The following is a 12,388-nucleotide window of genomic DNA, read 5'->3' on the forward strand; positions in this document are numbered from 1 at the left end:
GAAAAAGTATGAAGCGAAGACCAAGTTGCAGCCTTGCAAATCTGTTCAACAGAGGCCTCATTCTTAAAGGCCCAAGTGGAAGCCACAGCTCTAGTGGAGTGAGCTGTAATTCTTTCAGGAGGCTGCTGTCCAGCAGTCTCATAGGCTAAACGTATTATGCTACGAAGCCAAAAAGAGAGAGAGGTAGCAGAAGCTTTTTGACCTCTCCTCTGTCCAGAATAAACGACAAACAGGGAAGAAGTTTGGCGAAAATCTTTAGTTGCCTGCAAGTAGAACTTGAGGGCACGAACTACATCCAGATTGTGTAGAAGACGTTCCTTCTTTGAAGAAGGATTTGGACACAAGGATGGAACAACAATCTCTTGATTGATATTCCTGTTAGTGACTACCTTAGGTAAGAACCCAGGTTTAGTACGCAGAACTACCTTGTCTGAGTGAAAAATCAGATAAGGAGAATCACAATGTAAGGCTGATAACTCAGAGACTCTTCGAGCCGAGGAAATAGCCATTAAAAACAGAACTTTCCAAGATAACAATTTTATATCAATGGAATGAAGGGGTTCAAACGGAACACCCTGTAAAACGTTAAGAACTAAGTTTAAACTCCATGGCGGAGCAACAGCTTTAAACACAGGCTTGATCCTAGCTAAAGCCTGACAAAAGGCCTGGACGTCTGGATTTTCTGACAGACGCCTGTGTAACAAGATGGACAGAGCTGAAATCTGTCCCTTTAATGAACTAGCTGATAAACCCTTTTCTAAACCTTCTTGTAGAAAGGACAATATCCTAGGGATCCTAACCTTACTCCAGGAGTAACCTTTGGATTCGCACCAGTATAGGTATTTACGCCATATTTTATGGTAAATCCTTCTGGTAACAGGCTTCCTAGCCTGTATCAGGGTATCAATAACCGACTCAGAAAAACCACGTTTTGATAAAATCAAGCGTTCAATTTCCAAGCAGTCAGCTTCAGAGAAGTTAGATTTTGATGTTTGAATGGACCCTGTATCAGAAGGTCCTGTCTTAGAGGTAGAGACCAAGGCGGACAGGATGACATGTCCACTAGATCTGCATACTAAGTCCTGCGTGGCCATGCAGGCGCTATTAGAATCACTGATGCTCTCTCCTGTTTGATTTTGGCAATCAATCGAGGAAGCAGCGGGAAGGGTGGAAACACATAAGCCATCCCGAAGTTCCAAGGTGCTGTCAAAGCATCTATCAGAACCGCTCCCGGATCCCTGGATCTGGACCCGTAGTGAGGAAGTTTGGCGTTCTGGCGAGACGCCATGAGATCTATCTCTGGTTTGCCCCAACGTCGAAGTATTTGGGCAAAGACCTCCGGATGAAGTTCCCACTCCCCCGGATGAAAAGTCTGGCGACTCAAGAAATCCGCCTCCCAGTTCTCCACTCCCGGGATGTGGATTGCTGACAGGTGGCAAGAGTGAGACTCTGCCCAGCGAATTATCTTTGATACTTCCATCATTGCTAGGGAGCTTCTTGTCCCTCCCTGATGGTTGATGTAAGCTACAGTCGTGATGTTGTCCGACTGAAACCTGATGAACCCCCGAGTTGTTAATTGGGGCCAAGCCAGAAGGGCATTGAGAACTGCTCTCAATTCCAGAATGTTTATTGGAAGGAGACTCTCCTCCTGATTCCATAGTCCCTGAGCCTTCAGAGAATTCCAGACAGCGCCCCAACCTAGTAGGCTGGCGTCTGTTGTTACAATTGTCCAGTCTGGCCTGCTGAATGGCATCCCCCTGGACAGGTGTGGCCGATAAAGCCACCATAGAAGAGAATTTCTGGTCTCTTGATTCAGATTCAGAGTAGGGGACAAATCTGAGTAATCCCCATTCCACTGACTTAGCATGCACAATTGCAGCGGTCTGAGGTGTAGGCGTGCAAAAGGTACTATGTCCATTGCCGCTACCATTAAGCCGATCACCTCCATGCATTGAGCTACTGACGGGTGTTGAATGGAATGAAGGACACGGCATGCATTTTGAAGCTTTGTTAACCTGTCTTCTGTCAGGTAAATCTTCATTTCTACAGAATCTATAAGAGTCCCCAAGAATGGAACTCTTGTGAGAGGAAAAAGAGAACTCTTCTTTTCGTTCACTTTCCATCCATGCGACCTTAGAAATGCCAGAACTAACTCTGTATGAGACTTGGCAGTTTGAAAGCTTGAAGCTTGTATTAGAATGTCGTCTAGGTACGGAGCTACCGAAATCCCTCGCGGTCTTAGTACCGCCAGAAGGGCACCCAGAACCTTTGTGAAGATTCTTGGAGCCGTAGCCAATCCGAATGGAAGAGCTACAAACTGGTAGTGCCTGTCTAGGAAGGCAAACCTTAGATACCGGTGATGATCTTTGTGAATCGGTATGTGAAGGTAAGCATCTTTTAAATCCACTGTGGTCATGTACTGACCCTTTTGGATCATGGGTAAGATTGTCCGAATAGTTTCCATTTTGAACGATGGAACTCTTAGGAATTTGTTTAGAATCTTTAAATCTAAGATTGGCCTGAAAGTTCCCTCTTTTTTGGGAACCACAAACAGGTTTGAGTAGAACCCTTGTCCTTGTTCCGACCGCGGAACCGGATGGATCACTCCCATTAATAACAGATCTTGTACACAGCGTAGAAACGCTTCTTTCTTTATCTGGTTTGTTGACAACCTTGACAGATGAAATCTCCCTCTTGGGGGAGATAATTTGAAGTCTAGAAGGTATCCCTGAGATATGATCTCTAGCGCCCAGGGATCCTGAACATCTCTTGCCCAGGCCTGGGCGAAGAGAGAAAGTCTGCCCCCCACTAGATCCGGTCCCGGATCGGGGGCTCTCGGTTCATGCTGTCTTTGGGGCAGCAGCAGGTTTCCTGGCCTGCTTGCCCTTGTTCCAGGACTGGTTAGGCTTCCAGCCTTGCCTGTAACGAGCAACAGCTCCCTCCTGTTTTGGTGCAGTGGAGGTTGATGCTGCTCCTGTTTTGAAATTCCGAAAGGGACGAAAATTAGACTGTCTAGCCTTAGCTTTGGCTTTGTCTTGAGGTAGGGCGTGGCCCTTACCTCCTGTAATGTCAGCGATAATTTCTTTCAAACCGGGCCCAAATAAAGACTGCCCCTTGAAAGGTATATTAAGTAATTTGGACTTAGAAGTAACATCAGCTGACCAGGATTTTAGCCACAGCGCCCTACGTGCCTGGATGGCGAATCCTGAGTTCTTAGCCGTAAGTTTGGTTAAATGTACTACGGCCTCCGAAATGAATGAATTAGCTAGTTTAAGGACTCTAAGCCTGTCCGTAATGTCGTCTAGCGTAGATGAACTAAGGTTCTCTTCCAGAGACTCAATCCAAAATGCTGCCGCAGCCGTAATCGGCGCGATACATGCAAGGGGTTGCAATATAAAACCTTGTTGAACAAACATTTTCTTAAGGTAACCCTCTAATTTTTTATCCATTGGATCTGAAAAAGCACAGCTATCCTCCACCGGGATAGTGGTACGCTTAGCTAAAGTAGAAACTGCTCCCTCCACCTTAGGGACCGTTTGCCATAAGTCCCGAGTGGTGGCGTCTATTGGAAACATCTTTCTAAATATTGGAGGGGGTGAGAACGGCACACCGGGTCTATCCCACTCCTTAGTAACAATTTCAGTTAGTCTCTTAGGTATAGGAAAAAACGTCAGTACTCGCCGGTACCGCAAAGTATTTATCCAACCTACACAGTTTCTCTGGTATTGCAACGGTGTTACAATCATTGAGAGCTGCTAAAACCTCCCCTAGTAATACACGGAGGTTCTCCAATTTAAATTTAAAATTTGAAATATCTGAATCCAATCTGTTTGGATCAGAACCGTCACCCACAGAATGAAGCTCTCCGTCCTCATGCTCTGCAAGCTGTGACGCAGTATCAGACATGGCCCTAGTATTGTCAGCGCACTCTGTTCTCACCCCAGAGTGATCACGCTTGCCTCTTAGTTCTGGTAATTTAGACAAAACTTCAGTCATAACAGTAGCCATATCTTGTAATGTTATCTGTAATGGCCGCCCAGATGTACTAGGCGCCATAATATCACGCACCTCCCGGGCGGGAGATGCAGGTACTGCCGCGTGAGGCGAGTTAGTCGGCATAACTCTCCCCTCGCTGTTTGGTGAAATTTGTTCAAATTGTACAGATTGACTTTTATTTAAAGTAGCATCAATACAGTTAGTACATAAATTTCTATTGGGCTCCACCTTGGCATTGGAACAAATGACACAGATATCTTCCTCTGAGTCAGACATGTTTAACACACTAGCAATAAACTTGCAACTTGGTTATAATCTTTTTTAGCAAAAACGTACTGTGCCTCAAAGAGGTACTAAACGATTAAATGACAGTTGAAATAATGAACTGAAAAACAGTTATAGCATCAAACTTTAAAACAACACAACTTTTAGCAAAGGTTTGTTCCCATTAGTAAAATAACAATAATTAAATTTGACATAAAAATTACAGAGCAACGTTTTTATTCACAGTCAATATAAAATTCTCACAGCTCTGCTGAGAGAATCTACCTCCCTCTAAAGAAGTTTGAAGACCCCTGAGATCTGTCGGAGATGAACCGGATCATGCAGGAAATATAAGAGTAACTGACTGGAAATTTTTGATGCGTAGCAAAGAGCGCCAAAAACGGCCCCTCCCCCTCACACACAGCAGTGAAGAGAAACGAAACTGTCACAATTAAAACCAAACAACTGCCAAGTGGAAAATAATGCCCAAATATTTATTCACTCAGTACCTCAGAAATGTAAACGATTCTACATTCCAGCAAAAACGTTTAACATGATAAATACTTATTAAAAGGATTAGTGACTTTTAACAGAGTAGTTCCGGTGAAATACCATCCCCAGAATACTGAAGTGTATACATACATGTCATTATAACGGTATGGCAGGATTTTCTCATCAATTCCATTCAGAAAATAAAAACTGCTACATACCTCAATGCAGATTCATCTGCCCGCTGTCCCCTGATCTGAAGCTTTTACCTCCCTCAGATGGCCGAGAACAGCAATATGATCTTAACTACTCCGGTTAAAATCATAGTAAAAAAACTCTGGTAGATTCTTCCTCAAACTCTGCCAGAGAAGTAATAACACGCTCCGGTGCTATTGTAAAATAACAAACTTTTGATTGAAGTCATAAAAACTAAGTATAATCACCATAGTCCTCTCACACATCCTATCTAGTCGTTGGGTGCAAGAGAATGACAGGGACTGACGTAGAGGGGAGGAGCTATATGCAGCTCTGCTGGGTGAATCCTCTTGCATTTCCTGTTGGGGAGGAGTTATATCCCAAAAGTAATGATGACCCGTGGACTGATCACACATAACAGAAGAAATAGGGTTATTATCAGGAACACAACTAGATCAGGAAAAAAAACCAGGGTCGGTATCAGGAACACAACTAGCTCAGGAACAAAAACAGGATCAGTATCAGGAACACACCTAGGTGAGTAAAAAAACAGGGTCAGTATCAGGAACACAACTAGCTCAGGAACAAAAGCAGGGTCAGTATCAGGAACTCAACTAGCTCAGTAACAAAGACAGGGTTAGTATTAGGAACACAACTAGGTAAGTAACAAAAACAGAGTCAGTATCAGGAACAAAACTAGCTCAGGAACAAAAAACAGGGTCAGTATCAGGAACATAACTAGCTTAGGAACAAAAACAGGGTCATTATCAGGAAAACAACTAGATCAAAAACAAAAATAGGATCAGTAACAGGTACACAACTAGATCCGGAACAAAAACAGGGTCAGTATTAGGAACACAACTAGCTCAGGAACACAACACGGTCAGTATCAGGAACACAACTAGTTCAGGAATAAAAAAGGGTCAGTATCAGGAACACAACTAGTTCAGGAATAAAAACAAGGTCAGTATCAGGAACGTAACTAGGTCAGGAACAAAAACAGGTTAAGTATAAGGAACACAATGAGTGTGTGCACAGTATGTGGGAGAAGCTAGTTTTCTCATACAGCATCATACTCATAAGGCAATATCCCTATAAATGAGTTGTATAATTGCTAGATCTAGATCAAGAACAAAAATAGGGTCAGTACCAGGGACACAACTAGTTCAGGAACAAAAATGGGGTCATTACCAAGAACATGAATAGTTCAGGAACAAAAACAGAGCCACTATCAGGAACAGAACTAGCTCAGGAACAAAAACAAGGTCAGTATCAGGAACATAACTAGCTTAGGAACAAAAACAGGGTCAGTATCAGGAACACAACTAGATTAAGAACAAAAATAGGATCAGTAACAGGAACACAATTAGATTAGGAACAAAAACAGGTTCATTATCAGGAATACAACTAGTTCAGGAACAAAAACAGGGTCATTACCAGGAACATGACTAGTTCAGGAACATAAACAGGGTCAGTATCATGAACACAACTAGCTCAGGAACAAAACAGGGTCAGTATCAAGAACACAATTAGCTTAGAAACAAAAACAGGGTCAGTATCAGGAACACAACTAGCTCAGGAACAAAAACAGGTTCAGCACCAGGAACACAGCTAGCTCAGGAATAAAAACAGGGTCAGTATCAGGAACACAGCTAGCTCAGGAACAAAAACAGGGTCAGTATCAGGAACACAACTAGATTAAGAACAAAAATAGGGTCAGTAACAGGAACACAATTAGATCAGGAACAAAAACAGGTTCAGTATCAGTAATACAACTAGTTCAGGAACAAAAATGGGGTCATTATCAGGAACATGACTAGTTCAGGAACAAAAAAAGAAAAAAGAGGAGCGCTAAATGCACGGAAACAATTTAATATATATAGTATCAAATCACAGAAAATATGCTACAGTGTCAAGCGAAAATAATTAAAAAATGTTTAAAATCAGGACGTCTCCTGTAAGATTAAAACAGAAATATCAAATCAGGTACCCAGCGTTATAACTGAAATGCATCAAACATTTATAATAGAGCAGATTTCTCAACATATATAATAAAGCAAGTCTCTAAACATATGCTGTGTGCTGTTAACATATAATATAGTCCCAAATTCTGTGTATGGACCAAATGAGGCAATGTGTAAAAAACCCACCAAAAATAAAAAAGACTGAGTGCTGTGTAGCGCATAAAAGACAAAGTCAATGCCCCACTATGTGAACTATGTGAACTGGCGGACCAAATAAGGCAATATATTAGAGACCACCTAAATAAGAGAGGCTAAGCGAGATGTAGTGATTTGTGATTTGATACTATGAAGCCCATTTATCAAGCTCCGGATGAAGCTTGTGGGCCCGTGCTTCTGATGAGTCTTCAGACTTCAAAGGTTCAAAGGAATAATTGCGATCCTCGCCGGAAAAGTTAAAACATGAATTTTTATTCGAAACTTTAAAACAAGTGGAAGATTTGCAGCAGCATGCAGAGTGCTGCGCTCACTCTGCATGCTGCTGCAAATCTTCCACTTGTTTTAAAGTTTCGAATAAAAATTCATGTTTTAACTTTTCCGGCGAGGATCGGAATTATACCTTTGAACCTTTCAAGCTATTTCCAGAGATCCAACGTCGCAAACAGCTGTACACGCCACGCTCCGCTGTGAACCAATCCAAAACCTATTGGCCATTGTGACTTCACCCGGAAGTGCCGGGCCACCTGAGGAGTGCTTGGGGCTAGAGACACCGAGGGAGGCGGAGGAGACCGAGGAGCCGATTGCTTCTATCGATTGAATATCGAAGAGATTGGTTTGAGTGTCACAGCGGAAAGGCATAGTGTAATCTATTGAAACATTGAATAACATATTACTATTAGTCTCACACTCTACATGTGTATTTGTATTTGAGTCTTCAGACTCGCCAGAAACAGCAGTTATGAAGCAGCGGTTTAAAGACCGCTGCCCCATAACCCTGTCCGCCTGCTCTGATGAGGCGGACAGGAATCGGCGGAATTCAACCCGATCAAGTACGATCAGGTTGATTGAAACCTCCCTGAAGGCGGACCAAGTCTGCAGGGGGCGGCGTTGCACCAGCAGCTCGTGTGAGCTGCTGGTGCAATGCTGAATACGGAGAGCGTATTGCTCTCTGCATTCAGCGAGGTCTTGCGGACCTGATCCACACTGTCGGATCAGGTCCGCAAGACATTTGATAAATAGGCCCCTATATATATTAAATTGTATCCGTGCATTTAGCGCTCCTCTTTTTTCTTTTATGGTTCTATTCTGGATATCATCTCCAGCGCTCACTTCTATTTTTTATTAATTAGTTCAGGAACAAAAACAGGGTCAGTATCAGGAACACAACTAGCTCAGGAACAAAAATAGGTTCAACACCAGGAACACAACTAGCTCAGGAATAAAAACAGGATCAGTATCAAGAACACAACTAGATCAGGAACAAAAACAGGGTCAGTATCAGGAACACAACTAGCTCAGGAACAAAAATAGGTTCAACACCAGGAACACAACTAGCTCAGGAATAAAAACAGGATCAGTATCAAGAACACAACTAGATCAGGAACAAAAACAGGGTCAGTATCAGGAACACAACTAGATCAGGAACAAAACAGGGTCAGTATCAGGAACACAACTAGCTCAGGAACAAAAATAGGTTCAACACCAGGAACACAACTAGCTCAGAAATAAAAACAGGATCAGTATCAGGAACACAACTAGATCAGAAACAAAAACATGGTCAGTATCAGGAACACAACTAGATCAAGAACAAAACAGGGTCAGTATCAGGAACACAACTAGCTCAGGAACAAAAACAGGGTCAGTATCAGGAACACAACTAGATCAAGAACAAAACAGGGTCAGTATCAGGAACACAATTAGCTCAGGAACAAAAACAGGGTCAGTATTAGAAACACAACTAGCTCAGAAACATAACACAGTCAGTATCAGGAACACAACTAATTCAGGAATAAAAAAGGACCAGTATCAGGAACAGAACTAGTTCAGGAATAAAAACAAGGTCAGTATCAGCAACATAACTAGGTCAGTAACAAAAACAGGTTAAGTATAAGGAACACAACGAGTGTGTGCACAGTATGTGGGAGAAGCTAGTTTTCTCATACAGAATCATACTCATAAGGCAATATCCCTATAAATGAGTTGTATGATTGCTAACCCCTTATGTTCCTGTTTTTTAGGATACAGTTGTGGCCTTGCAAGCACTTTCTGCCTCAGCCCAGGTTATATACACACCAAATGCTCACCACAATGTGATTGTGACAAGAAGGAATAGGGCAGTGAAAAAAGGAAATACGAAGGTTGCACAGTGTAGTATGAATCAAGAAAACAGGTTGTTGGTTCAGAGACAATCACTAACAAAAGTGCCAGGAGATTATACATTTTTTGTCAGTGGAACAGGATGCTGCCTTATCCAGGTACCATGTAAACTTCATATAAAGTCACTTAACATTGTAATATGAGAATTTAAATAATCCTAAAATATATTACTCGCTGCAGGAACAGTGTGAATCATCTACTTCAGGGAACAGTGCCAAATTAGTACATGAGTGCATGACCCACATGCTCTAAGTAACTGTGTCACATTAGTGTGTGACTCACCTGCTGCAAGTAACAGTGTCAAATTAGTGCATGAATCACTTGCTGCAAGTAACAGTGTCAAATTAGTGCATGAATCACTTGCTGCAAGTAACAGTGTCAAATTAGTGCACGACTCACCTGCTGCAGGTAGCTGTCAGATGACTGCATGACCCACATGCTGCAGGTAACTGTGTCACATGAGTGCATGACCCACCTGCTCTAAGTAACTGTGTCACATGAGTGCATGACTCACCTGCTCTAAGTAACTGTGTCACATTAGTGCGTGACTCACCTACTGCAAGTAATAGTGTCAAATTAGTGCATGAATCACTTGCTGCAAGTAACAGTGTCAAATTAGTGCATGAATCACCTGCTGCAAGTAACAGTGTCAAATTAGTGCATGAATCACTTGCTGCAAGTAACAGTGTCAAATTAGTGCATGACTCATCTGCTGCAAGTAACAGTGTCAAATTAATGCATGAATCACCTGATGCAGGTAATTGTGCCACATGAGTGCATGAACCACTTGTTGATGGTACCTGTGTCACATGAGTGCATGGCCCATCTGCTGTAGGTAACTGTTTCACATTAGTGCATAACTCACCTGCTGCTGGTAACTGTTTCACATTAGTGCGTGACTCACTTGATGCAGGTAACAGTATCACATTAGTGCATGGATCACCTGCTACAGGTAAATGTGTCACATTAGTGCATGACTCACCTGCTACAGGTAACTGTGTCAAATTAGTGCGTGAATCATCTGCTACAGGTAACAGCGTCACATTAGTGCATTACTAACCTGCTGCAGGTAACTGTGTCACATTAATGCATTACTAACCTGCTGCAGGTAACTGTGTCACATTAGTGCATGACTCACCTGCTGTAGGTAACTGTGTCACATTAGTGCGTGAATCATCTGCTAAAGGTAACAGTGTCACATTAGTGCATTACTAACCTGCTGCAGGTAACTGTGTCACATTAGTGCATTACTAACCTGCTGCATGTAACTGTGTCACATTAGTGCATGACTCACCCACTGCAAGTAACTGTGTCACATTAGTGCGTGGCTCACCTGCTGCAAGTAACTGTGTCACATTAGTGCGTGGCTCACTTGCTGCAGGTAACTGTGTCACTTTAGTGCATTACTAACCTGCTGCAGGTAACTGTGTAACATTAGTGCATGACTCACCTGCTGCAAATAACTGTGTCACATTAGTGTGTCACTCACCTGCTGCAGATAACAGTGTCACATTAATGCATGACTCACCTGCTTTAGGTAACTGTGTCACATCAGTGCATGACTCACCTGCTGCAAGTAACGGTGTCACATTAGTGTGTGGCTCACTTGCTGCAGGTAACTGTGTCACATTAGTGCATGACTCACCTGCTACAGGTAACTGTGTCACATCAGTGCATGACTCACCTGCTGCAAGTAACGGTGTCACATTAGTGTGTGGCTCACTTGCTGCAGGTAACTGTGTCACATTAGTGCATGACTCACCTGCTACAGGTAACTGTGTCACATTAGTGCATGACTCACCCGCTGCAAGTAACTGTGTCACATGAGTGCCCGACACACCAGCTGTAGGTAACTGTTTCACATTAGTGCTTGACTCACTTGCTGCAGGTAACTATCATATTAATGTGTGACTCACATGCTGCAGGTAACTGTGTCACATTAGTGCATGACTCACCTGCTGCAAGTAACTGTGTCACATTAGTGCGTGACTCACCTGCTGCAGATAACTGTGTCACATTAGTGCATTACTAACCTGCTGCAGGTAACTGTGTCACATTAGTGCATGACTCACCCGCTGGAAGTAACTGTGTCACATTAGTGCGTGGCTCACTTGCTGCAGGTAACTGTGTCACATTAGTGCGTGGCTCACTTGCTGCAGGTAACTGTGTCACATTAGTGCATTACTAACCTGCTGCAGGTAACTGTGTAACATTAGTGCATGACTAACCTGCTGCAGGTAACTGTGTCACATTAGTGCATGACTCACCTGCTACAGGTAACAGTGTCACATTAGTGCATTACTAACCTGCTGCAGGTAACTGTGTAACATTAGTGCATGACTAACCTGCTGCAGGTAACAGTGTCCCGTAAGTGCATGACTAACCTGCTGCAGGTAACTGTGTCATACTAGTGCATGACTCATCTGCTGCAGGTAACTGTGTCATATTAGTGCATGACTAACCTGCTGCAAGTAACTGTGTCACATTAGTGCATGACTAAACTGCTGCAGGTAACAGTGTCCCGTAAGTGCATGACTCACCTGCTGCAGGTAACTGTGTCATATTAGTGCATGACTCATCTGCTGCAGGTAACTGTGTCATATTAGTGCATGACTCATCTGCTGCAGGTAACTGTGTCATATTAGTGCATGACTAACCTGCTGCAGGTAACTGTGTAACATTAGTGCATGACTAACCTGCTGCAGGTAACAGTGTCCCGTAAGTGCATGACTCACCTGCTGCAGGTAACTGTGTCACATTAGTGCATGACTCACCTGCTGCAGGTAACTGTGTCACATTAGTGCATGACTCACCTGCTGCAGGTAACTGTGTCATATTAGTGCATGACTAACCTGCTGCAGGTAACTGTGTCACATTAGTGCATGACTCACCTGCTGCAGGTAACTGTGTCACATTAGTGCATGACTAACCTGCTGCAGGTAACTGTGTCACATTAGTGCATGACTCACCTGCTGCAGGTAACTGTGTCATATTAGTGCATGACTAACCTGCTGCAGGTAACTGTGTCACATTAGTGCATGACTCACCTGCTGCAGGTAACTGTGTCATATTAGTGCATGACTAACCTGCTGCAGGTAACAGTGTCC

At 43.1% G+C, this 12,388-nt stretch overlaps 1 protein-coding gene across 1 annotated transcript in view; it reads left to right on the forward strand.

Annotated features, from left to right (window-relative positions):
* LOC128640578 (ovostatin-like) overlaps nt 1–12,388 on the forward strand; it is a 242,508-nt gene that overhangs the window by 176,619 nt on the left and 53,501 nt on the right. The window contains exon 29 of the mRNA XM_053693049.1: nt 9,143–9,379. Within this exon, the coding sequence (XP_053549024.1) occupies nt 9,143–9,379 (237 nt within the window). The remainder of the gene's footprint in view (nt 1–9,142; nt 9,380–12,388) is intronic.

The sequence above is a fragment of the Bombina bombina genome, chromosome 9, assembly GCF_027579735.1.
Source record: "Bombina bombina isolate aBomBom1 chromosome 9, aBomBom1.pri, whole genome shotgun sequence".
Taxonomy (NCBI): Eukaryota; Metazoa; Chordata; class Amphibia; order Anura; family Bombinatoridae; genus Bombina; species Bombina bombina.